The following is a 26,407-nucleotide window of genomic DNA, read 5'->3' on the forward strand; positions in this document are numbered from 1 at the left end:
CCTGTGGCTCTTCCCGCCCTGCCTCCAGTCAGGGGCTCCTACCAGACTTCTCACCAGCTCCAGTTGTCCCCCAGTGAGCCCCTGCAGGAGGACGAGACAGGTACCTCGAAAGCGTCCATCGCCACGGCGATGAACGGCCTGCGACTCTCTAAGAGCAGCTTTCCGTCAGTGGAGTTCCGAGACGCCAGGCCCATGGTGCATTTTAACGTTCCACTTCCGGATAAACCTAAAGACAAAATGGAGGCGTGTGAGAAGACTGACCGCTCGGAAAATTTAGACCGACACTCCAGTGTGCTATTGCACTTTGCCCACCAGCGACTAATGTCTGGGAAAGCATCTACAAACAGAACAACAGTCAATGTTGAATGTCCTGAATCTCTAACCCAGGCCCCTCAGTTGGAGGGTGAATGTGGCCCTCGCCACATTAAGCTGTATCGCAGCACCTCGGCTTGCTTGCTCCCCTCAGCTAAACTTTCAGAGAGGAGCCAAAGTGCCCGTCGCGCAGACAATGGAAATGGACAGGAAATGCCTGAGGAAAACCATTGTCATCACGCCTTACAAAGGAGCTTTTCTCTGGAAGTCCCCTACCATAATACTGGTATTTCATGTCACGTTTCCAACCAAAAACTAGCTAACTCTCCACATGTGCACATCCATGTGTCCCACGGCTCTGGGGCAAGGGTCTCTAGCCCTGTCATTGACGTAAACACTAACCACAAAAGGGATCACATACAAAAGAGCCCTGCAAGAAAGACCACGGTGAGTTTTTTCCTTCATTGGGTGGGGTAGGATAGGAGCTTAGCAAGGCTGAGAATAGAGAGAAATTAGGCCTATGCTTTGGCAAAATGTAGTAGAATGGGTGGTCCATTTATTGGTTAACTTATTTTCAGCTGTGTAGTGTCATAGTGTATTGGCTCATTGTGGTTGGTCTGTATTTGTACCGTTCACTTCTAACCTCAATAAATAGAGATAGTGAACACCACAAAGTGGGGTATTTATGTTGTACTTGTTATGTCCATCACCCATAAGATGGCTTATCTGAAATGCTCCGTTAGTTTCCATTTTAAATATATTGTTCTGTTTAGTAAAGCACTGAACCTACTCTCTAAGAGAGATGGCTGAGAGTTTGTGTGTAACTTTCAGTGATGTCCATTTGATAATGCTACCTCTCAATTTCTGATGCCATATCTAGTCTGTACCCTACATGTTGCTCTGTTTACTCAACCTTTGGGCTCCCTGCGAGCTAGCAGAAGCTACGTTCAGTAACTGAGAAGACAGCGTCAGCTAAGTCATGCGGTTAACAAGCCCAATGTGGACAAAAATTCAAAGGTATTCAGTTGTATAACAGTAAACCATTAACATACTTGAACCCAGGAGAAAGAAAAGAAAGCCTCCCTCATGCAATACTTGTCTGCGGCGGCCTTGTGAGCATTTGTGTACACACGTGCTTTGGTTAAGAGGGGTTTTCCGTTTTTATTATTCTATTAACGCTTTGAGTAATCAGTTTAAGTATTTACCCCTGACTAAATTTAGTTGTGAGAAAATCAGCCCCCCCCCCTCGCTATAAATAAAGCTCCTCTGAAATATTCCCTGACTCCAGATAGTCTGTCCCGCTGTTGCACTGGCCAGCCCTATGAATTCAAATTGAACAACGTGATACTAGAGAAGCGCTCAGTTATGCCAGCCATCCGCAGGCCTGGGGATCATGTTATATAGGTAGTGGGTGTTTGGCGACGGAGCCTTTTACAGTAAAAGGATGGTGTGTTCCCTTCCTCTCGGGTCCTCCTGCTAGACCGTGTTTGTAAAGCATCATGTGTCAGTCCTCCCCCTCTTTATCACTCATGCTCCATCTCCCTCTTTGCATTTAGCAGCTTGTCAAGTAAGACCTGCACCAGCAATTAGCCAGAGCTGTAACCTTTTATAACAGCTGAACTCTTATATAATCTCATTTAGGACATGAGATCCCCTCCTCTCCATACCTCTTGCTTAAGCCCAGCAGGTCATAAGCATCGGTGCTCCTGTTTTTATGATTTATTTTAATCCAGTGATAGCCTCTTAGAGAAGCTCCTCTGGAAACATAATCTGAATAACAGTTGCAAAACATGTTTATTTAATTTATTCCACAGGACACTTTTGTTGACATTTTTGACTGGTATATTAACTTTAATTAGCTCAAATCAGTGCTGTTGCCTGGCAATGGCTTGTGCCATTTAAAGAGGACTGACTGATGCCATATGTTCCTGTATTTTGACTCTGTCTCAAAGTAAGAGTTATCTCTGATGTAGGGGAAACTAGATACTCAAAATGCTGGTGTATGTGTAGCCTGTCAGTGGAGCGTGAAGAGAAGGAAGACAAAAGCGTGCTGCCAGAATTGTGCCAGTGTGGTTTAGTCACGCGGCGAGAGCTTTGTTGTTGGAATCAGAGGCGAGCCCTCATGGCCTCCACTGTGGCTAGATCTCCTCCCCCTTTTTTATTTTTCCCCCGTTATTTTACCAGGTAAGTTAACTGAGAACATGTTCTCATTTGCAGCAATGACCTGGGGAATAGTTACAGGGGAAAGGAGGGGGATGAATGAGCCAATTGTAAACTGGGGATTATTAGGTGACCGTGATGTTTTGAGGGCCAGATTGGGAATTTAGCCAGGACACCGGGGTTAACGCACCTACTCTTACGATAAGTGCCATGGGATCTTTAATGACCTCAGAGAGTCAGGACACCCGTTTAACATCCCATCTCAAAGACGGCACCCTACACAGGGCAGTGTCCCCAATCACTGCCCTAGGGCATTGGGATATATTTTTTAGACCAGAGGAAAGAGTGCCTCCTACTGGCCCTCCAACACCACTTCCAGCAGCATCTGGTCTCCCATCCAGGGACTGACCAGGACCAACCCTGCTTAGCTTCAGAAGCAAGCCAGCAGTGGTATGCAGGGTGGTATGCTGGGTGGTATTACTTTGTCTCTCTTGTTCTGTCTTTCCCACTCTTCTTCCCTCTGCCTCTGTCCCTTGCCCATCTCTCGTGAGCTGACCATATGCCTTTTGGACATTGACAAGGCTAAGCACCATCTTGATCTGAGCCCTGATACCTCACTGAGCCTGATAAGTGACCATTTCTTCTGGTCAGTCCATACACCTTAATCGCTATTTGGCGGTTTAAAGAGTAGCAGCCCCAGAATCACGATCAGCTCAGTGTTGTGGCCAAACACAGAGGATAAACAAGACACCAAGCACAAGAATGAAGGAAAGGAGAATGAGATGAATGACAGTCTCATAATGTAAACATTGAATCTCCCTAATCATGACGATCAGTCCCCAGGCAGTGAATTTCAACAGAGTTCAAAGGTCATGCTCGTTATATGCATCCCATCTGAGTGTTGTCCTGGATGATGTAAGAATTACCTGCTTTTCCTTTCAAGGTCATGTGTACAGATACTGTACAGTAGCATAGCTGTTGGCAAACAACACTGTTTTCCAGGACCAAGCTGGTTAGCTACAGTAATTGGACTCTACCGAAAATGAATAGCAGCATGCGTTGTTCCCTCAAATTTTTGCAGCACTGAGCAAATGTCAGGTCCGATGAGTACAAACTTCAACGTTGTGAAAATTCTCTGCAACTTCCGTTGTGAACACTGAGGTTGTACCCCCTTTAATTTACTGTTTTAACAGTGACCAGGTAGGCTACTGTGACTATTTGATCATAATCTAGGCCTACCATAAAAAAAACAATGGAGAAAATGCATCAGAGAACCGCTGTTTCCATATTCAAATGTTATATCATTCAGCCTACAGAAGGCCTACATTCCAAGAGACTTTTGAAAAAAACATGCAGGGCTTGACATTAACCTGTTTATCCACTTGTCCTTCAGATGAGGTGGTGACTGAACATTTTTGTTTGATGCAAGAAACCACTTTACAAAATAAAATGTATTATTATTCCCATACCGTTATCACAGAGAATCAGACACATTATGCTACCCTCTGCCTATTGGTTACTTAGCTTATTCAAGCCAAGGTCTACTGCAGCTCTGATTGGTTATGGCGGACCGGTCTGTGTAGAGTGCAGGCCTGAGTCGTGCTTGTCAATGCAATAGAAATCCTACTCCGATGTGCTCTGCCAACAAAATCCCTTGCATAGTTAGTTTTGCATACTAATTATTTTTGTTTCGTTATGTTGTATTGAAAGTGGCTATTGCCTTGATTCGATCACAATTCCCACAGTAAAGGGAAATGTTGATATTGTTAAATAATGGGGAGAACTCTGAACTTTACTCAACTTTCTAATCTCGCACTTCTCTGCGCAGGCTGATATTTCTTCTGCTTGGCAGTTCTGACCGCATGTACGTTTTTGTGTTCTTTTTTTGATGCATCAGAGCACCAGAACAGATTTTTTTCTAAATTGCCTTAGTAAACCTTGTGACCTTGATAGTGATCTATCAAAATGGTGTAATTTGTTCCCCCTGAACTCTTACCTTTTTTTATCTGGCCTGTGATCTTATCGAGATCTGAGGCAAATGTGTATAAGACCTCTTGTCTTGATGGATTTAGCTTCAGTAGAGCGAATAAATACAAAGTGAGTAGAGCGTATGGAAACAGTTTTTAAGATGAGAAAGGATTATGTGATTCGTCTTGTTTTCCATGTTGAGAGGCTCACTTAATGTCCATGGATACGTGTATGGACGTTTGAGCAGTACAGTATGCCTGGCGGAACCAGTTTTTCTGCAAGCTGTGGTTTTGGAAGCTGCTACAGGAAGGGGCTTTGTTTGGTGGCAAAGTGGCTGCAGAGCAGGTGCATCCAGACCAGAAGACCCCACATGCAGACCCAGCTTTGTCCCTCTCTGAGGTGGTTTGTTGGCAGGCAGACTCTCTCCATGGAGCAGAAAATTGTCCTCTTCTCCTGCACAGACCATTAACTAACTCCTTGCAGTTGAAACACTTGGCCAAGGCCGTCCTTTCCCTTACATTACCACCACAACTGAGGCTTAAAAACAGAGGCTAATTGCAAAGCATTCTTCGACTTATAATTATTTTTTATACATACCGGTAAGTGGATGTTTTATCTGATAAACCTCATCAAAATAAATCACTCTGGCCTTTCTCTACCCTATAATGGGAAAGGTCTGTTCAGTAGGAGCTGCACTTATTCAGAATTCTACACAGCTTTTTCATTGTTTTCTATTTTCATTATTGAACTTATCTTTTTTTATATGACATTCTTTATGACAAGATAATATATCCACCACACCGGGGCTCCAGAGACCGAGAGAGAGAATTCCTCTACTTTGTGATTTGACCTTAATTTTCAACATATGATGTGTTTTCCTGAGAGAACCAGGGCATGGAAGAAGAGGAAGATTATGAGTATTATAGTCTAGTACTTTCACATTTTGGATGGACTGTTTACTGCTCTGTTTGTGTAGAGGCCTTCCATACATTTGGTTTTGAAAACCTGTTCAGACATTGAGTCAGACAAGAAATATACATTTAGAAACACTATACCTTTTTGAAGTGGACTAAATCGTTGTTTATTCATTCGACCATTTAAAAAAAACAAGCACACATAAAACTTGAAAAAGCCATAAACAGTATTGCAGTTAAATAATAATACAAAAACAAAAAAGAACATCTATCATCATTCCAGTTACATCATAAATGTTATTCATATGGGCACAGAAGACATCAAACATATTTTTACTTTATTTTTAAAGCTGCCCAGAGAGGATGTTGTTTTTATGGGCAGAGGCAACTCATTCCATTCTGAGGCTCCAGCATTACTCCTGAACCTGTATAAGCACATATCAGCAACACCTGATCTGGTGCTGTGATTGTGTACATCCCTAACACGAGGAAAGTCATCACTTAGATATCTGGGCGCATGACCATAAATACTCCTGTAAACCAAACCTAGTCCAATCTGGGACACCCTAGCCTCAACAGGCAGCCAGTTTAGTTCCTGAAAGCAGCTCCTGCCTATGTGAGTACGTGGACTCACTTTCAATACTACCCTGATCAGCTTATTCTGGGCTATCTGGAGCTTCCCCTTCATAAGTCTAGATAAGCCCCCAAACCAGGAAGTACTAGCAAAGTCAAAATGGCATTGAATAAGGGCAGTAGCTAGCACTTTCATGGAGTCCTTATCAAGCAGCTTGGACTTTCTAGACAAAAACATAGTCCTGGCGTTAACCTTCCCTAGCACTTCATTGGCCATGCTCACACCTCCCAAGCTTCCATCAAGGATACATCCCAAGTAGCTAACAGAGGTTTTAGTAGTCAGCACCTCACCCCCTAACTCAACTCTGATTTCAGATGACCTACACAATTTAGGTCTGGATGCAAAAATAATTGCTTCAGTTTTCCCCAAGTGCAGAGAGAGCTTATTACCTCCAAGCCGTTTGTTAATGTTAGAAAGCTTTGTGCTAAATATACTCTCCAACACAGTTTTACTTTTGTGAGACACAAGAAGTGTAGAGTCATCCGCATAAAGAAAAAGACTGCAAAAACAAGCATGTTTCATATCATTAATATACAATAAAAACCGCAGAGGCCCAAGCACGCTCCCCTGCAGAACGCCACAAATCATTGGTTTTGCCTGAGACAGTGAACCATTAACCTCTACTACTTGCTCCCTTCCTGATAAATAGGACTTTACCCAGCCTAGAGGGATACTGCTTAACCCCAGTGCCTCCAGTTTGGAGATTAGGAGACAGTAGTTAACTGTATCAAATGCCTTCTGTAGGTCAAGCAGTACCATTCCACACAGATTTCCCTCATCAATCTCTTTCCTGATGAAGTCAGTCAAGTAAAGTAGACCTGAATCAGTGGAGTATGTTTTTCTAAAACCTGACTGAAAATCATACATTAGACCCTGTTTGTTAACATATTCATACATTTGCTCATGTACAACTCTCCATGATCTTTGATGTTACAGAGGATAGATACAGGCCTATAATTCCCAGGGTCAGATTTTATCCCTTTCTTATACAGAGGTATAACTTTAGCTTGTTTCATGTCCCTGGGAAAGGTACCTTGTTCGTGAGAGAGATTAACGATATGCATAGTACAAGGGCCAATTTGCTCAGCAGAATCTATAAGAAACCGTGCAGGAATATTATCCAGGTCTGTGGCTTTGGAGTATTTAAGCTCTTCCAGCATACTGACTATTTTGGCTGTTTCTACCTTTGCAAAAAGAAAGAGTTTGGCTGAACCCCTAACTCTACATAATACTTTTTGACTTGGTTGCTTCCATACAAACCAGAACAGAAGTAAAAAATAAAAGTTGAATTCATTGTCAACCTCTGCTTTTTCATATACAGTGCCTTGCGAAAGTATTCGGCCCCCTTGAACTTTGCGACCTTTTGCCACATTTCAGGCTTCAAACATAAAGATATAAAACTGTATTTGTTTGTGAAGAATCAACAACAAGTGGGACACAATCATGAAGTGGAACGACATTTATTGGATATTTCAAACTTTTTTAACAAATCAAAAACTGAAAAATTGGGCGTGCAAAATTATTCAGCCCCCTTAAGTTAATACTTTGTAGCGCCACCTTTTGCTGCGATTACAGCTGTAAGTCGCTTGGGGTATGTCTCTATCAGTTTTGCACATCGAGAGACTGAATTTTTTTCCCATTCCTCCTTGCAAAACAGCTCGAGCTCAGTGAGGTTGGATGGAGAGCATTTGTGAACAGCAGTTTTCAGTTCTTTCCACAGATTCTCGATTGGATTCAGGTCTGGACTTTGACTTGGCCATTCTAACACCTGGATATGTTTATTTTTGAACCATTCCATTGTAGATTTTGCTTAATGTTTTGGATCATTGTCTTGTTGGAAGACAAATCTTCATCCCAGTCTCAGGTCTTTTGCAGACTCCATCAGGTTTTCTTCCAGAATGGTCCTGTATTTGGCTCCATCCATCTTCCCATCAATTTTAACCATCTTCCCTATCCCTGCTGAAGAAAAGCAGGCCCAAACCATGATGCTGCCACCACCATGTTTGACAGTGGGGATGGTGTGTTCAGGGTGATGAGCTGTTGCTTTTACGCCAAACATAACGTTTTGCATTGTTGTCAAAAAGTTCAATTTTGGTTTCATCTGACCAGAGCATCTTCTTCCACATGTTTGGTGTGTCTCCCAGGTGGCTTGTGGCAAACTTTAAACGACACTTTTTATGGATATCTTTAAGAAATGGCTTTCTTCTTGCCACTCTTCCATAAAGGCCAGATTTGTGCAATATACGACTGATTGTTGTCCTATGGACAGAGTCTCCCACCTCAGCTGTAGATCTCTGCAGTTCATCCAGAGTGATCATGGGCCTCTTGGCTGCATCTCTGATCAGTCTTCTCCTTGTATGAGCTGAAAGTTTAGAGGGACGGCCAGGTCTTGGTAGATTTACAGTGGTCTGATACTCCTTCCATTTCAATAGTATTGCTTGCACAGTGCTCCTTGGGATGTTTAAAGCTTGGGAAATCTTTTTGTATCCAAATACGGCTTTAAACTTCTTCACAACAGTATCTCGGACCTGCCTGGTGTGTTCCTTGTTCTTCATGATGCTCTCTGCGCTTTTAACGGACCTCTGAGACTATCACAGTGCAGGTGCATTTATACGGAGACTTGATTACACACAGGTGGATTGTATTTATCATCATTAGTCATTTAGGTCAACATTGGATCATTCAGAGATCCTCACTGAACTTCTGGAGAGTTTGCTGCACTGAAAGTAAAGGGGCTGAATCATTTTGCACGCCCAATTTTTCAGTTTTTGATTTGTTAAAAAAGTTTGAAATATCCAATAAATGTCGTTCCACTTCATGATTGTGTCCCACTTGTTGTTGATTCTTCACACAAAAATACAGTTTTATATCTTTGTTTGAAGCCTGAAATGTGGCAAAAGGTCGCAAAGTTCAAGGGGGCCGAATACTTTCGCAAGGCACTGTACCATCTCCCACTTGATGTTCAGTCAAATACAGTTTTAGTTTTTTTTTGGTAGTACTACTACAGCATAGTTACTTAAATTATTTTTAAAGCTTTTTAGGGTAATTTGTGTTCTCAATTGTTTTCCCAGCAAAGTAACCCCTCTTAGCTTTATCCATCCTGCTCTGTGCTTCATTTCTGTGATGTTTTTATAGGACAAAATCATGCTGCTCTTGAGTTCTTAAATTTTTTAAAGTCCTTATCCTTGCTAGGATAGATTCTAGAATTTCATGATTAAACCAAGGGCTAGATCTCTGCTTTACCCTGACCCGTCTAATGGGAACCATCACATTCACCACATCAAGGAATCTACATTTAAAGACTTCCCAGGCACTGTCTACCCCTACACTATCTTGCACAGGTGACCAGTCAATTTTACCCACTTCCTCCCTAAACTTTTCAACACAGTATTTTTTGAGTCCTCTGATTCTAACGGTGTTGTGACACTTAAATAATATATCTTTAAAAAGCCTCCTTGTGCAAAATGTAATAAAATTATCACTGATTCCATATACTATTACTCTACTCTGCATTATTTTAGATTTATCAGACATCAATATTAAGTCAATCATACTTTGCACTGTTTCACATATCCCGGTGGGATCTTTTATTATTTGGGTCAGAGCAAGTAATCTACAAAAGTGCATAAATACATTGTGGGTATGGCTATTCTCTTTGCAGACATCAGTATTGAAATCCCCTAACAAAATGATTTCCTTCAACCGGAGGAAATATGAACTTTGCACATATGAAACTTTGTTTCATCTCATCAGTTATAATTGTTTTATCCTTTATGTATACCATTAAATGCTGAGACATTTTAATGACTGGTCAATTGGAGTGTATTTGAGCCTAGCTCGGTAATAGCAATAACAAACGTTCATGTTTTACATTTTTGAGTGAAGAAATCCGAGCTCTTACTTGACAGTTTGAAAATTACCCATTTTAAAATCCAGACTTATTTCACCAGCTGGAAACCGTTTAAAAAAATGGTTTTATTCCAACAACAAAACCTCTGTTGGCCTACTTTTGCCAGCCTTTTTGTCTGGTGGCGTTGAATCCATCATACACATACACTTCCTCTCTATTTGAATCCAATCACAATGTCGTATCTCCAATATTTGGAAATAGAAATAATGATGATGACTTCGTAAAGATTTGCAAACTTGCGAAAATAACATTATCATTGCTATGACCTAGTCAGAAATACACTATGTACAAAAGTATGTGGAAACACCTTCAAATGACTGGATTCGGCTATTTCAGCCACAGCCATTAAATCGAGCACACAGCCATGCGATCTCCACAGACAAACATTCGAAGTATATGACCTTACTGATGAGGTCAGTGACTTTCAACGTGGCATAGGATGCCACCTTTCCAACAAGTCAGGACGTCAAGTTTCTGCCCTGCTAGAGTTGCCCCAGTCAATTGTAAGTGCTGTTATTGTGAAGTGGAAACATCTAGGAGCAACAATGGCTCAGCCGCGAAGTGGTAGGCTACGCAAGCTCACATAACGTGAATGCTGAAGCGCATAGCGCGGAAAAATTGTCTGTCCTCGGTTGCAACACTCGCTACCGAGTTCCAAACTGCCTCTGGAAGCAACGTCAGCATAATAACTGTTCGTCGAGAGCTTCATGAAATGGGTTTCCATGTGCAATGCCAAGCGTCGACTGGAATGGTGTCAAGCTCACTGCCATTGAACTCTGGAGCAGTGGAAATGCGTTCTCTGGTGTGATGAATCACACTTCACCGTCTGGCAGTCCGACGGGTTTGGCGGATGCCAGGAGAACGCTACCTGCCCGTATGCATAGTCCTAGCTGTAAAGTTTGGTGGAGGAGGAATAATGTTCTGGAGCTGTTTTTTATGGTTCGGTCTAGGCCCCTTAGTTCCAGTGAAGGGAGATCTTAACCCTTCAGCATTCAATAACGTTCTAGATTATTCTGTACTTCCAACTTTGGCAACAGTTTGGAGAAGGCCCTTTCCTGTTTCAGCATGACAATGCCCCCGTGAACAAAGCAAAGTCCATACACAAATGGTTTGTCGATCGGTGTGGAAGAACTTGACTGGCATGCACAGAGCCCTGACCTCAATCCCATCGAACACCTTTGGGATGAATTGGAACGCCGACTTCGAGCCAGGCTTAATCGCCCAACATCAGTGCCCGACCTCACTAATGCTCTTGTTTTATTTAAAAATAATAATAATAATAATCACCTTTGACCATGTAGGCCAGTTGAGAACAAGTTCTCATTTACAACTGCGACTTGGCCAGGATAAAAAAATAAAATAAAAGCAGTGTGACAAAAACAACAGTTACACATAAACAAACGTACAGTCAACAACTCAATAGAAAAATCTTTGTACGGTGTGTGCAAATGTAAAAGAGTAGGGAGGTAAGGCAATATAGGCCATAGAGGTGAAATAATTACAATTTAGCATGAACACTGGAGTGAAAGATGTGCAGATGATGATGTGCAAGTAGAGATACTGGGGTGCAAAAGAGCAAGAGGATAAATAATATGGGGTTGAGGTAGTTGGGTGTGCTATTTACAGATTGGTGTGTACAGGTACAGTGATCGGTAAGCTGCACTGACAGCTGATGTTTAAAGTTAGAGAGGGTGTCCCAGTCATTGGCAGCAGAGACCTGGAAGGCAGCCAAAGGAAGTGTTGGCTTTGGGGATGACCAGTGGAATATTCCTGCTGGAGTGCGTGCTACGGGTGGGTGTTGCTATGGTGACCAGTGAGCTGAGAAGGCGGGGCTTACCCTAGCAAAGACTTATAGATGACCTGGAGCCAGTGGGTTTGGCGACGAATATGTAGTGAGGACAAGCCAACGAGAGCATACAGGTCGCAGTGGTGGGTAATATATGGGGCTTTGGTGACAAAACGGATGGCACTGTGATAGACTACATCCAATTTTCTGAGTAGTTTTGGAGGCTGTTTTGTAAATGACATCGCCGAAGTCAAGGATCGGTAGGATAGTCAGTTTTACAAGGGTATGTTTGGCAGTATAAGCGAAGGAGGCTTTGTTTGTTGTTGTCCACATATTCTAAGTCAGAACCGTCCAGAGTAGTGATGCTTGTCGGACTGGCGGGTGCAGGCAACAATTGGTTGAAGAGCGTGAATTTAGTTTTACTAGCATTTAAAAGCAGTTGGAGGCCATTGATGGAGTGTTTTATGGCATTGAAGCTCGTTAATAAATCCTCTTAAAGCTAGGGGGCACTTTTTATTTTTGGAAAAATAAAGTTCCCAAAGTAAACAGCCTATTTCTTGGGACCAGATGCTAGAATATGCATATAATTGACAGCTTAGGATAGAAAAGTTTCCAAAACTGTAAAAATATTGTCTGTGAGTATAACAGAACTGATATTTCAGGCGAAAGCCTAAGAAAAATCCAATCAGGAAGTGACTCATATTTTGAAACTGTTGTGTTCCTATGCATCCCTATTGGCCATTGAAAGGGATATCAACCAGATTCCCCTTTCTACATATTCCCTAAGGTGTCTACAGCCTTTAGACGTAGTTTCACGCCTTTATGTTGAAGAATGAGCGTAAAGGACCACATTGCGTAAGTGGCCAGCTGAGGGCTCTGAGTGATTCTTGCATTAAAAGAAAGAGGTAGCCATTTTTCCTCTCGGTCCTACTGAAAAGCCAATTGTCCCGGTTGATATATTATCGAATAGATATTGGAAAAACACCTTGAGGATTGATTATAAAAAACATTTGCCATGTTTCTGTCGATATTATGGATATAATTTTAAATTCTTTTCGGCGTTGTCGTGACCGCTATTTCCGGAGGATTTCTCAACATAACGACAAACAAATGGAGGTATTTTGGTTATAAAAATAATCTTTATGGAACAAAAGGAACATTTGCTGTCTAACTGGGAGTCTCGTCAGTGAAAACACCCGAAGATCATCAAAGGTAAACGGTTAATTTGATTGCTTTTCTGATTTTCGTGACCAAGCTTCCTGCTGCTAGCTGGACATAATGCTATGATAAACTTACACAAACGCTTGTCTTTCTTTGGCTGTAAAGCATCATTTCAAAATCTGAGATACGACAGTGTGATTAACAAAAGGCTACGCAGTGTTTCGCTATATTTCACTTGTGATTTCATGAATATGAATATTTTCTAGTAATATTTTTTGGCCGTTGCGCTATGCTTATTAGTGTAGTTGATGACAATTCTCCAGGATCCGGGATGGGTAGTTCCAAGATTAACACAGTGTCCAAGGAAGGGCCAGATGTATACATTATGTTGTCTTCTGCGTAGAGGTGGATCAGAGAATCGCCAGCAGCAAGAGCGACGTCATTGATGTATACAGAGAAAAGAGCCGGCCCGAGAATTGAACCCTGTGGCACCCCCATAGACTGCCAGAGGTCCGGACAACAGGCCCTCCGGTTTGACACACTGAACTATATCAGAGAAGTAGTTGGTGAACCAGGCGAGGCAGTCATTTGAGAAGCCAATGCTATTGAGTCTGCCGATAAGAATGCGGTGATTGACAGTCGAAAGCCTTGGACAGGTCGATGAAGACGGCTGCACAGTACTGTCTTTCATCGATGCCGGTTATGATATCATTTTGGACCTTGAGCGTGGCTGAGGTGCACCCATGACCAGTTCGGAAACCAGATTGCATAGTGGAGAAGGTACGGTGGGATTCAAAATGGTCAGTGATCTGTTTGTTAACTTGACTTTCGAAGAGTTTAGAAAGGCAGGGCAGGATGGATATAGGTCTATAACAGTTTGGGTCTAGAGTGTCTCCCTTTGAAGAGGGGGATGACCGTGGCAGCTTTCCAATCTTTGCGGATCTCAGACGATACGAAAGAGAGGTTGAACAAGCTAGCAATAGGGGTTACAACAATTTCGGCGATGGATTTTAAAGGGTCCAGATTGTCTAGCCCAGCTGATTTGTAGGGATCCTGCTTTTGCAGCTCTTTCAGAACATCAACTATCTGGATTTGGGTGAAGGAGAAGGAGAAGTGGGATGTGGGGGGGTGGCTTGGGCAAGTTGCTGCAGTGGGTGCTGAGCTGTTGGTAGGCGTAGCCGGGTGGAAAGCATGGCCAGCCATAGAAAATGATTATTGAAATGATTGATTATGTAGATTTATCGGTGGTGGCAGAGTTTCATAGCCTCAGTGCAGTGGGCAGCTGGGAGGAGGTGCTCTTATTCTCCATGACTTTAGTGTCCCAAAACTTTTAGGAATTTGTACTACAGGATGCAAATTTCTGTTTGAAAAATCTAGCCTTAGCTTTCCTAACTGACTGTGTATATTGGTTCCTGACTTCCCTGAAAAGTTGCATATCGCTGGGGCTATTCGATGTTAATGCACAACACCACAGAATGTTTTTGTATTAATCAAGGGCAGTTAAGTCTGGAGTGAACCAAGGGCTACAGTGCCTTGCGAGAGTATTCGGCCCCCTTGAACTTTGCGACCTTTTGCCACATTTCAGGCTTCAAACATAAAGATATAAAACTGTATTTTTTTGTGAAGAATCAACAACAAGTGGGACACAATCATGAAGTGGAACGACATGTATTGGATATTTCAAACTTTTTTAACAAATCAAAAACTGAAAAATTGGGCGTGCAAAATTATTCAGCCCCTTTACTTTCAGTGCAGCAAACTCTCTCCAGAAGTTCAGTGAGGATCTCTGAATGATCCAATGTTGACCTAAATGACTAATGATGATAAATGCAATCCACCTGTGTGTAATCAAGTCTCCGTATAAATGCACCTGCACTGTGATAGTCTCAGAGGTCCGTTAAAAGCGCAGAGAGCATCATGAAGAACAAGGAACACACCAGGCAGGTCCGAGATACTGTTGTGAAGAAGTTTAAAGCCGTATTTGGATACAAAAATATTTCCCAAGCTTTAAACATCCCAAGGAGCACTGTGCAAGCGATAATATTGAAATGGAAGGTGTATCAGACCACTGCAAATCTACCAAGACCTGGCCGTCCCTCTAAACTTTCAGCTCATACAAGGAGAGGACTGATCAGAGATGCAGCCAAGAGGCCCATGATCACTCTGGATGAACTGCAGAGATCTACAGCTGAGGTGGGAGACTCTGTCCATAGGACAACAATCAGTCGTATATTGCACAAATCTGGCCTTTATGGAAGAGTGGCAAAAAGAAAGCCATTTCTTAAAGATATCCATAAAAAGTGTCGTTTAAAGTTTGCCACAAGCCACCTGGGAGACACACCAAACATGTGGAAGAAGGTGCTCTGGTCAGATGAAACCAAAATTGAACTTTTTGGCAACAATGCAAAACGTTATGTTTGGCGTAAAAGAACACACCATCCCCACTGTCAAACATGGTGGTGGCAGCATCATGGTTTGGGCCTGCTTTTCTTCAGCAGGGACAGGGAAGATGGTTAACATTGATGGGAAGATGGATGGAGCCAAATACAGGACCATTCTGGAAGAGAACCTGATGGAGTCTGCAAAAGACCTGAGACTGGGACGGAGATTTGTCTTCCAACAAGACAATGATCCAAAACATAAAGCAAAATCTACAATGGAATGGTTCAAAAATAAACATATCCAGGTGTTAGAATGGCCAAGTCAAAGTCCAGACCTGAATCCAATCGAGAATCTGTGGAAAGAACTGAAAACTCCTGTTCACAAATGCTCTCCATCCAACCTCACTGAGCTCGAGCTGTTTTGCAAGGAGAAATGGGAAAAAATGTCTTGTTGTTGATTCTTCACAAAAAATACAGTTTTATATCTTTATGTTTGAAGCCTGACATGTGGCAAAAGGTTGCAAAGTTCAAGGGGGCCGAGTACTTTCGCAAGGCACTGTATATCTGTTCTTAGTTCTACATTTTTTGAATGGGGCATGCTTATTTAATATGTCGAGGAAAGCACTTTTTTTAAAGCACAACCAGGCATCCTCAATATCCTTCCAGGATACCCGAGCAAGGTCGATCAGAAAGGCCTGCTCGTAGAAGTGTTTTAGGGAGCGTTTGACAGTGATGAGGGGTGGTCATTTGACCGCGGACCCATCACGCACGCAGCCAATGAGGCAGTGGTCCCTGAGATCCTGGTTGAAGACAGCGGAGGTGTATTTAGAGGGCAAGTTGCTCAGGATGATATCTATGAGGGTGCCCATGGTTACGTATTTAGGGTTGCACCTGGTAGGTTCCATAATAATTTGTGTGAGATTGAGGGCATCTAGCTTAGATTGTAGGACGGCTGGGGTGTTAAGCATATCCCGGTTTAGGTCACCTAACAGTATGAACTCTGAAGATAGATGGGGGCAATCAATTCATATATGGTCTCCAGGGCACAGCTGGGGGCTGAATGGGGTCTATAACAAGCGGCAACGGTGATAGACTTGTTTCTGGAACGGTGGATTTTTAAAAGTAGAACCTTGAATTGTTTGGGCACAAACCTAGATAGTATGACAGAACTCTGCAGGCTATCCCTGCAGTAGATTGGAACTCCGCCCCCTTTGTCAGTTCTATCTTGTCGGAAGATGTTATAGTTAGGGATGGAAATTTCAGGATTTTTGGTGGCCTTCCTAAGCCATGATTCAGACACGGTTAGGACATCAGGGTTGGCGGAGTGTACTAAAGCAGTGAATAAAACAAACTTAGGGAGGAGGCTTCTGATGTTAACATGCATAAATCCAAGGCTTTTCCAGTTACAGTCAACAAATGAGAGTGGCTGGGGAATGGGAGTGGTGCTGGGGGCTGCAGGGCCTGGGTTAACCTCTACATCACCAGAGGAAGAGAGGATGAGTAGGATAAGGGTATGGCTAAAGGCTATAAGAACTGGTCGTCTAGTGTGTTCGGAACAGAGAGTAAAAGGAGCAGATTTCTGGGTGCGGAAGAATAGATTAAAGGTATAATGTACAGACAAGGGTATGGTAGGATGTGAGAACAGTGGAGGTAAACTAAAGGCATTGACTGACGAAGAGAGAGGTTTTGTCTCTAGAGGCCCCAGTTAAGCCAGGTTAGGTCACAGCATGTGTGGGGGATGGAACGAAGGCATATTGGGCAGGGCTAGGGGCTCTACAGTGAAATAAGACAATTACTAACCAAAATCGCAATAGACGAGGCATTGGGAGAGGCATGTGTAGCCGACTGATCATAGGGTCCAATGAGTAGCACTCGATGAGTCAGGGAGCCAATTCCGTAGTCGCTGCTACGCTAGGTGAGCTGGAGACACGGCGACTCAGACAGCCAGCGGGCCGGGGCTAACAGATGGGCATCTGGCGACGTCGCAACGGAAGAGCCTGTTGAAACTACCTCGGACAGTTACGACAGACTAGTCGCGTTGGATTGGCAGGGCTCCGTGTCAGCAGTAAAGGGTCCAGGCCAATTGGCAAAGAGGTTTTGTAGCCCAAGAATTGGCTGGTGGATCTCTTTGGCTAGACAGGAGATGGGCCTAGCTCCAGGCTAGCTCCAGGCTAACTGGTGCTTGCTTCGGGACTGAATGGAAGCAAGTCCCCACAGCGATGTTCCAACATCTGGTGGAAACCCTCCCAGAAGAGTGGAGGCTATTATAGCATTAAAGGGGGGGTGGACCAACTCCATATTATCAAATCAAATGTTATTAGTCACATGCGCCGAATACAACAGGTAGACCTTACAGTGAAATGCTTACTTGCGAGCCCCTAACCAGCAATGCAGTTTAAAAAAAATACGGATACGAAATATAAGTAACAAGTAATTAAAGAGCAGCAGTAAAATTACAATAGCGAGACTATATACGGGGGGTAGCAGTACAGAGTCAATGTGCGGGGGCACCAGTAAGTTGAGGTAATATGTACATGTAGGTAGAGATAAAAATAAATAAAAGTTATGCATAGATAATAACAGAGTAGCAGCAGTGTAAAAGGGGGGGGGGGGGGGGGGGGATGCATAAAGTCTGCGTAGCTATTTGATTAGGTGTTCAGGAGTCTTATGGCTTGGGGGTAGAAGCTGTTTAGAATCCTCTTGGACCTAGACTTGGCGCTCTGATACTGCTTGCCGTGCGGTAGCAGAGAGAATAGTCTATGATTAGCGTGGCTGGAGTCTTTGACCTCTGACACCGCCTGGTGGCAGGAAGCTTGGCCCTGGTGATGTACTGGGCCGTACGCACTACCCTCTGTAGTGCTTTGCGGTCAGAGGCCGAGCAGTTGCCATACCAGGCAGTGATGCTCTCGATGGTGCAGCTGTAAAACCTTTTGAGGATCTGAGGACCCACGCCAGTTCTTCTCAGTCTCTTGAGGGAGAATAGGTTTTGTTGTGCCCTGTTCACGACTGTCTTGGTGTGCTTGGACTGTGTTAGTTTGTTGGTAATGTGGACACCAAGGAACTTGAAGCTCTCAACCTGCTCCAGTGCAGCCCGTTTATGAGAATGGGGACGTGCTCGGCCCTCTGTTTTTCCTGTAGTCCACAATCATTTCCTTTGTCTTGATCACATTGAGGGAGAGGTTTTTGTCCTGGCACCCCACGGCCAGGTCTCTGACCTCCTCCCTATAGGCTGTCTCGTTGTTGTTGGTGATCAGGCCTACCAATGTGTCATCGGCAAACTTAATGATGGTGTTGGATTCGTGCCTGGCCGTGCAGTCATGAGTGAACAGTGAGTACAGGAGGGGACTGGGCATGCACCCCTGAGGGGCCCCTGTGTTGAGGATCAGCGTGGCAAATGTGTTTTTACCTACCCTTACCACCTGGGGGCGGCCCGTCAGGAAATCCATGATCCAGTTGCAGAGGGAGATGTTTAGTCCCAGGGTCCTTAGCTTATTGATGAGCTTTGAGGGCACTATGGTGTTGAATGCTGAGCTGTAGTCAATGAACAGCGTTCTCACATAGGTATTCCTTTTGTTCAGGTGGGAAAGGGCAGTGTGGAGTGCAATAGAGATTGCATCTTCTGTGGATCTTTTGGGGTGGTATGCAAATTGGAGTGGGTCTAGGGTTTCTGGGATAATGGTGTTGATGTGTGCCATGACCAGCCTTTCAAAGCACTTTATGACTTCAGACATGAGTGCTACGCATCGGTAGTCATTTAGGCAGGTTACCTTAGTGTTCTTGGGCACGGGCACTATGGTGTTCTTAAAGCATGTTGGTATTACAGCCTTCTGGAACAGCTGGTGCTTTCATGTGTCAGTGTTATTTGCCTCGAAGCGAGCGTAGAAGTAGTTTAGCTCATCTGGTAGGCTTGTCACTGTGTAGATTTCAACTGTGCTTCCCTTTTGTAGTCTAATGGTTTGCAAGCCCTGCCACATCCGACGAGCGCCAGAGCCAGTGTAGTATGATTCGATCTTAGTCCTGTATTGACGCTTTGTCTGTTTGATGGTTCGTCGGTGGGCATAGCAGGATTTCTTATAAGCTTCCAGGTTAGAGTCCCGCTCCTTGAAAGTGGCAGCTCTAGCCTTTAGCTCAGTGTGGATGTTGCCTGTAATCCATGGCTTCTGGTTGGGGTATGTACGTATGGTCACTGTGGGGACAACGTCATCGATGCACTTACTGATGAAGCCAGTGACTGATGTGGTGTACCATCAGAGGAATCCCGGAACATATTCCAGTCTGTCCTAGCAAAACAGTCCTGTAGCTTCATCTGACCACTTTTTTTTATTGATCTAGTCACTGGTGCTTCCTGCTTTAATTTTTGCTTGTAAGCATGAATCAGGAGGATAGAATTATGGATTTGCCAAATGGATGGCGAGTAAGAGCTTTGTATGCGTCTGTGTGTGGAGTAAAGGTGGTCGTTTTTTATTTATAAAAAAAAAAAACTTTTTTTTTTTTTCTCCCCTCTGGCTGCACATTTAACATGCTGAAAGAAATTTTGTAAAACTGTTTCCAGTTTCCCTGCATTCAAGTCATCGATTTTATTCTCCAAAGATTGCACGTTTGCTAGCAGAATGGAACGAAGTGGGGGTTTATTCGATCGCCTACGAATTCTCAGAAGGCAGCCCGCCCTCTGGCCCCTTTTTCTCTGCCTCATCTTCACACAAATCACAGGGATCTGGGCCTGTTCCTGAGAAAGCAGTATGTAGTCCCCGTCGGGCTCGTCAGACTCGTTAAAGGGGAAAAAAACAATTCTCCCAGTCTGTGGTGAGTAATTGCAGTCCTGATGTTCAGAAGTTATTTTCGGTCATAAGAGACGGTAGCAGCAACATTATGTACAAAATAAGTTACAAACAACACAAATAAAAAAACACAATCGGTTGGGGACACGTAAAACATCTGCCTTCTTCTCTGGGACCATTTTACTCAGTTAATGCCCATAATTTTGGAATGAGATGTTCCATGAGCAGGTGTCCACATACGTTTGGTCTGTAGTGCATTTAAAGCCTTTTTGGGATTGTGTTGATAGATTTACATGGAAATTAAGTTTATTTCCACCAGAAACCATTCTTGCTCCCATACACCTCTGACTTGATCAATCACACACTCCACTCTTGGTAATTTTGATATGGCTGGTTTGACAGTTCTTTGAGTGATGTTAGTAAGCATGTGATTATTCCCTTAATGAGTGCCCTCTGTGATGTTCCTGAGAGAATGTCACGAGATCAGAGTAGCAAATTCTCAGGCTGTACATTGTGTCCCTCAACCTGGACTCTCCAAAGCCTGCTTGTCTTGGCTTCACTGCCAAGGAAAGGCATGGGGAAGGAATGAGAGGAGGAGGGGAACAGTCTATATCCATTCAATTGAACCGTCTCCATACTATTGCTGGGCAGTTTGATGTGCCGAGGGTGTATATTTGGTCATGAAGCCGACCCGCACAACACTGTGTTTTCAGTTGTTGTTGATGTTGGAAGGTGGGTGATGTATGTTGCATAGGAACATGTTACATTAACTGCGTTATAGCAGTGGTCACATTGGAGCCTGTCTCTAGAGACGTCTATCAGTCAGAATCACCTTTTCTAGAAAGGACACTGCTCCACAACTACATATTAAGATGTCTAATGCTCTAGCTATACTGTGGGCTGATAACCCCTGAATTATTCAATCCACATGTCTAATACAGTGGTTTCAAACCTTGGGGTGGGCTCCCCTGAAATTGAAATGGGGTCCCCTGAGAAAATGGGTGTAAAATGAAACCTTTTAGTGTCAGCCACTTACAATAACCTTTAACACTATTAGAATGCAATTTCATGTAATTATGTGTTGGGACAGCTTGCGGGATGTAAAATTGAGTGAATATGAATACACACCATTAAAGGGATACTTTGTGATTTTGGCAATGAAGCCCTTTACCTTTATTTTTTTAATTGAACCTTTATTTAGCTAAGTTAAGAACAAATTCTTATTTACAATGACAGCCTAGGAACAGTGGGTTAACTGCCTTGTTCAGGGGCAGAACATCCTTGTCAGCTCGGGATTCGATCTAGCAGCCAACCAACTCGGTTACTGGCCCAACGCTCCAACCACTAGGCTACCTGCCGCCCCTTTTGTCTCTGTATCCAGTATGAAGGAAGTTAGAGGTAGTTTCGTGAGCCAATGCCAACTAGCGTTAGCGCAATGACTGGAAGTCTTATGGTATACGCTAGCACTGCAGTTACATAGACTTCCAGTCATTGTGCAAACACTAGTTAGCAATTGCACTAACGTTAGTCAGCAACTTCCTTCAAACTGCACGCAGAGACATACAAATGCTATCCATGAGTTCATCTGACTCTGAGGAAGCAGATAAAGGGCTTCATTGTCAGAATCCTGAAGTTTCGCTTTAACTAGATATAATTTTTCCAAGTGGGGTCATCTGCATTTTCTAATGTCAATTTGGGGTTGTGTGCAGTGCCATTTTTGGAACGCCTTGTCCAATAAGACTATGTGTATAATGTGCCAATGAATACATTTACAACTAAATCATCCATGAGGGCTGATGGCACATCATGTAGTGGTGCTGTAAAGGTGACTGTGTCATGGAAAATGATTATCTATCTAGGCCAGTCATGTGGTATACTCTGTGTGTGTGTGTGTGTGTGTGTGTGTCATACCTTTTGCGCTTGAGCTGTGTGTGTGTGTGCGTGCGAGTCCGCAAACATGCCCGATACATTGTAACCACTCCCTTTTTTGATGGACTCTCATGAATGACTACTGCACATGACTCCCCATTACAATCTCTTATATCCTTCCACAGACACGTGATGACTTTCTGGGGCAGGTGGATGTACCATTACACCAGATACCGGTGAGCCTAGTGCAAGGAAATAGTTTATTTAGCACTTGCATAATGTATGTGGAAACCAATTCTCCTAAATCAACATGTTTCCAATCCCACGTCTAAAGGAGTAGGATAGTCTCTGCTGTTTGGTGTTCCATGTTCTCCTTTAGATATAATTTGTTGGAGATCTGTACACTTCATAGTTACTTATCTTCACCAATGAACTGTCATAGGCACACTCATGTAAACATAAACACCCTCATGTCAGAGTCCTTTCCACAACATTGGCCATAGTTATGGAATTACAGTCCTCCATGTTTGTTACCTTTGCCTTCCTTTTCATAGCATTTACAGCAGATCTACCTTACTGTCTACTGTCTATACAGGACTTGTTTACTGTTGATATACAGTTACTGCATGCGTAGATGTTATACAGCAAATATCTTTATAGAGCATTTCAACTGTTTAAATACTTTTTATTTATTTTTTATTTCAGACAGAAAATCCTAACATTGAAAGGCCATACACATTCAAGGATTTTCTACTTCACCCGAGAAGGTTGGCATTATTTCATGATTATTCAAGCCGCTTATCCTTCCTGGTTTAACATGGATTTACTTTGACATTTTCCTTGACATTTTTATCACGTTCAGTCTTGGCATTGCATAAATTAATTTTAATTATATCTTGTTTCGTTCCAGTGATTTTGCCTTTCTTTCCTGAGGTGTATAAATTAAGCTCAAATAGCTACATAAAGTACATATTGATTTTGCCTTGGAGAAAGCTCAATTTCATATTTGAGTCGGTCACAATGATAGATTGTTGGAATGACATTTATTGTGTGTCTGATATTTGATACACCTAAGAGGCTCACATTACTGTTATTTAGAAGGTGCACTGTTTTCCATGTATTTTTTGTTAAGTGTTTAGTTTTTGTTTTGATGCAGTCACAAATCCAGGGTCAAAGGTCATCTCCGTCTGAAGATGACCTACCTACCCAAAAACAACTCAGAGGATGCTGCAGAACAGACTGAAGACATGGATGTAAGACCGCCACCCACCCAACCAACCTGCCCCCTGTCCTCCTGCCCTCTTTGCCCCCTGACCCCCTGAAATTGAATATTCCCACGCCGTCACCCCCCTCCTCCTTTGATTATACAGTGTCTAATCTACGTGCCTTGGCTGTTGCTCAGCCGGCGTGCTTCAGTATATACATGTAACAGCATATTAGTGCTCAGAGCCAGGAGAAAAGACACTAGGCTCGTTTTACCAGTGTCAAGCCAAGATGGCTGATTGCCTGCCATCTCCATCCTGATAGTTATTGATAAAACCAGCCAGTCATCATTCTTGAACATGCTTAATGTAAGCAGTGGCTAGGAACACCATGTCCAAAAGGCCAATCTATATTTGTCTCACCATGGGTCCAGGGCCTTTGATGAATATGCTGACATCTTCCTTAGAATGATTTGAAGCCAAACTTCAGTAAAGTATGAGTCCCTATGCTTGCCACTGAATTTTCTGTGTAGTGGCCAAGACATTGTTTGACTTGAACAAACATGTAGAAGATTTGGGCAATGTTGACATCTGCATGTGCCATGTTGTGTAACAGTTGTTTTCGTTGTGCAGCCTAGTTGGGAGTTTTTAGAGGGCCAGGACATGTCCGGTCCCAGGCACAACCACCTGCTGCCTGCAATGCCCCCTGGCTGGGAGGAGAGGCAGGACAACCTGGGCAGGACCTACTATGTCAACCACGAAACCAGGACCACACAGTGGCACAGGCCCATAGTACAGTAAGTCTGGGGTTCTCCTGTCATGTCTTTATTCTGACAGCTTGAAATTAATCTATCGTTATTTTGGTAGTATACTTTGGTAGTATTGGAATACAGTAACACCTGGTTGGTCAAGATATGAGAAGTTGACTGTGAGTGTGTGTGTTTCCCTATGTAGAGACAGCCAGGTAGAGGCAGAGCAGAGGCAGAACATCCACATGGAGGCGCAGCACGCCTTCACTGCCCGCAGGCAGATCTCCGACCAAGAGGACTCCAACGACAGACAACAAGAGTCAACTGAGGTTATTTTCAAGTCTAAATTCAATCAATGTATTGAAAAATTCACATTTAAAGTTAAATGTCACTTTAAATTCAAATGTAATTACAGTTATTCTCCTGAGTTTGATGTTGAATTGGAGATGAGATTCTGTTATCTTTTTGTGGTCTCTGGTACGATTATGAAACAACTGTACGTGGTGTGCTGTCCAACTATACGACTTACCTAAGATATATAAGCCCAGACCTATAAGGACCATATCTTACGACCATGTTTTCTGGTCCTAGCCCCTCTGAGCAAATGACTAAATGTCAGGATAGTTCAGAGTGACCCTTAACAACATCAAGTTCACGATCAGGGTGTTCCTCGAAGTCCCCCCCCCCCCCCCAAAAAAAGATTGCCTTACTGAAATTATATCACATGTCAGTTTTATGTAATAATGTCACTCCGTGGCAGAACAAGCAGGTCAGAACTGTTATCTTAGCTCACAACCAGATGAGAAGACAATGACTTAACACTATCAAGACATCCTTCAGAACAGATGGTAAACTCTTCATGTGTCTTGTTTCCTCTGCTCCAGAGTTGGGAAATCATAACAGAGGATGAGTCCACCTTGTACAACAGCCAGCGCTCCCCCCCTCCACCCCACTCCCCCCTGGAGTTTCACTCCTTCTGTGACGAGCTCAGTCGCCTCCAGGCCTTGGGTGCCACATCCGGCAACCGACGTACCTCCCTCCAGGTGAATAATTTACTGGCCAGCGCTGACCGGGCTCCCGTTACCAATCGGCCGACACCCAAAGCCAGACTGGGGATATGCTTCCTGAACAGGGTCCTTCCACAGTTCTAAGAAGGGACTGATAACACACTGTGTTATAACAACACAGCTGTAATCAGTCTCTCCAGTATTTCGCTGGGATTTTTTGTGATATTCAAAAATGATAGATTTTGCTACATCAATTCTAACATTTTACATGGCAATATGCAAAGTTTTTATCTGTGTGGCTTGATTGAACCATATTTTGCAGTAAATGGGCACTGCTGATTGGTTGAAATTGCAAGCCCTTGCATAATATTAAAGAAATGTAATGCAATTGCAGTATCCTTGAGGGACTTTCATATTTTAGTATTAGACAGGTATTAGTGCCTGTCTAGAGCTGGATAATATGTGCCTATTAACACGTGTATGGGGAATGACTGTAGTTTCTGTTGTCTTGCTCTCTTCAGCTGCAGGGCCCTTCCAGTCATTCAAGTCACTCCAGTCGCAGAGGCAGTGCCCAGACTCTGACAGTAGAGGAGCACCCTGTTCATCCTGTGGCCAGTCATTCAAGTCACTCCAGTCGCAGAGGCAGTGCCCAGACTCTGACAGTAGAGGAGCACCCTGTTCATCCTGTGGTGTGTGTTACGTTCCCTGAATCCCCTGTGCCCACACACACACACCGCAGCACAGGGAAGCACAACACTCCTGTATTACAGCAATATTTGTGGGATAGGGTCATCTGAGCTCAGCTTCAGCATGTAAGTGTGGCTTCCATAGTTTTCCCAGATGATGTAAGGACAATGAGAATGCAGTCATCAGGTTTGAGCATGTAGCTCAGTGATTCAGAGGAAGTTATTGTTCTATTCACTTGAGGTATTGTTGTATGGATTGTTTGATGCCCCTCTCTCTATGTTGTTCAATAGTTGTTAGCAACCTCAGCAGGGCTGCCTCCAGGCTGGGAGGAGAAGCAGGATAGTAAGAGCAGACCCTACTACGTCAATCACAACAGCAGGATAACCACTTGGACACGGCCACTCATCCAGGTAGGCTGCATTCCTCCTTTTGCTCTCACTTTCTCTCAAACCACAGTGCACTAAAGAAGTTTTCAAAGTCATGTGAAAAGACAATCAGGACCCACTTAACTTGTGTAGATACAGTGCCATTGGAAAGTATTCAAACCCCTTGACTTTTTCCACATTTTGTTACGTTACAGCCTTATTCTAAAAATGATTAAATCGTTTTTTTCCCTCATCAATCGACACACAATACCCCATAATGACAAGGCAAAAACCGGTTTCTATAAACTTTTGCTAATTGATAAAAAAATATATACAAAAAATATTACATTTACATAAGTATTCAGACCCCTTACTCAGTACTTTGTTGAAGCACCTTTGGCAGCGATTACAGCATTGAGTACTCTTGGGTATGACGCAACAAGCTTGGCACACCTGTATTTGGGGAGTTTCTTCCATTCTTCTCTGCAGATGCTCTCAAGCTCTGTCAGGTTGGATGGGGAGTG

The 26,407-nt window shown here is 43.3% G+C and overlaps 1 protein-coding gene across 3 annotated transcripts in view; it reads left to right on the forward strand.

Annotated features, from left to right (window-relative positions):
- Window positions 1–26,407, forward strand: part of LOC110526425 (E3 ubiquitin-protein ligase NEDD4) — a 50,285-nt gene that overhangs the window by 14,620 nt on the left and 9,258 nt on the right. For 2 of the 3 annotated variants that reach the window (XM_036980819.2, XM_036980821.2), the window contains 8 exons: window positions 22,059–22,109; window positions 22,579–22,640; window positions 23,030–23,126; window positions 23,709–23,872; window positions 24,030–24,153; window positions 24,709–24,867; window positions 25,353–25,520; window positions 25,809–25,928. In XM_036980819.2, coding sequence (XP_036836714.2) covers window positions 22,059–22,109; window positions 22,579–22,640; window positions 23,030–23,126; window positions 23,709–23,872; window positions 24,030–24,153; window positions 24,709–24,867; window positions 25,353–25,520; window positions 25,809–25,928 — 945 coding nt within the window. Of the gene's footprint in view, window positions 760–22,058; window positions 22,110–22,578; window positions 22,641–23,029; window positions 23,127–23,708; window positions 23,873–24,029; window positions 24,154–24,708; window positions 24,868–25,352; window positions 25,521–25,808; window positions 25,929–26,407 lie in introns of all 3 variants that reach the window. The other variant, XM_090238692.1, reaches the window with a different exon arrangement.

The sequence above is a fragment of the Oncorhynchus mykiss genome, chromosome 6 (genome assembly GCF_057628025.1).
Source record: "Oncorhynchus mykiss isolate SJ-2025 chromosome 6, ASM5762802v1, whole genome shotgun sequence".
NCBI lineage: Eukaryota > Metazoa > Chordata > Actinopteri > Salmoniformes > Salmonidae > Oncorhynchus > Oncorhynchus mykiss.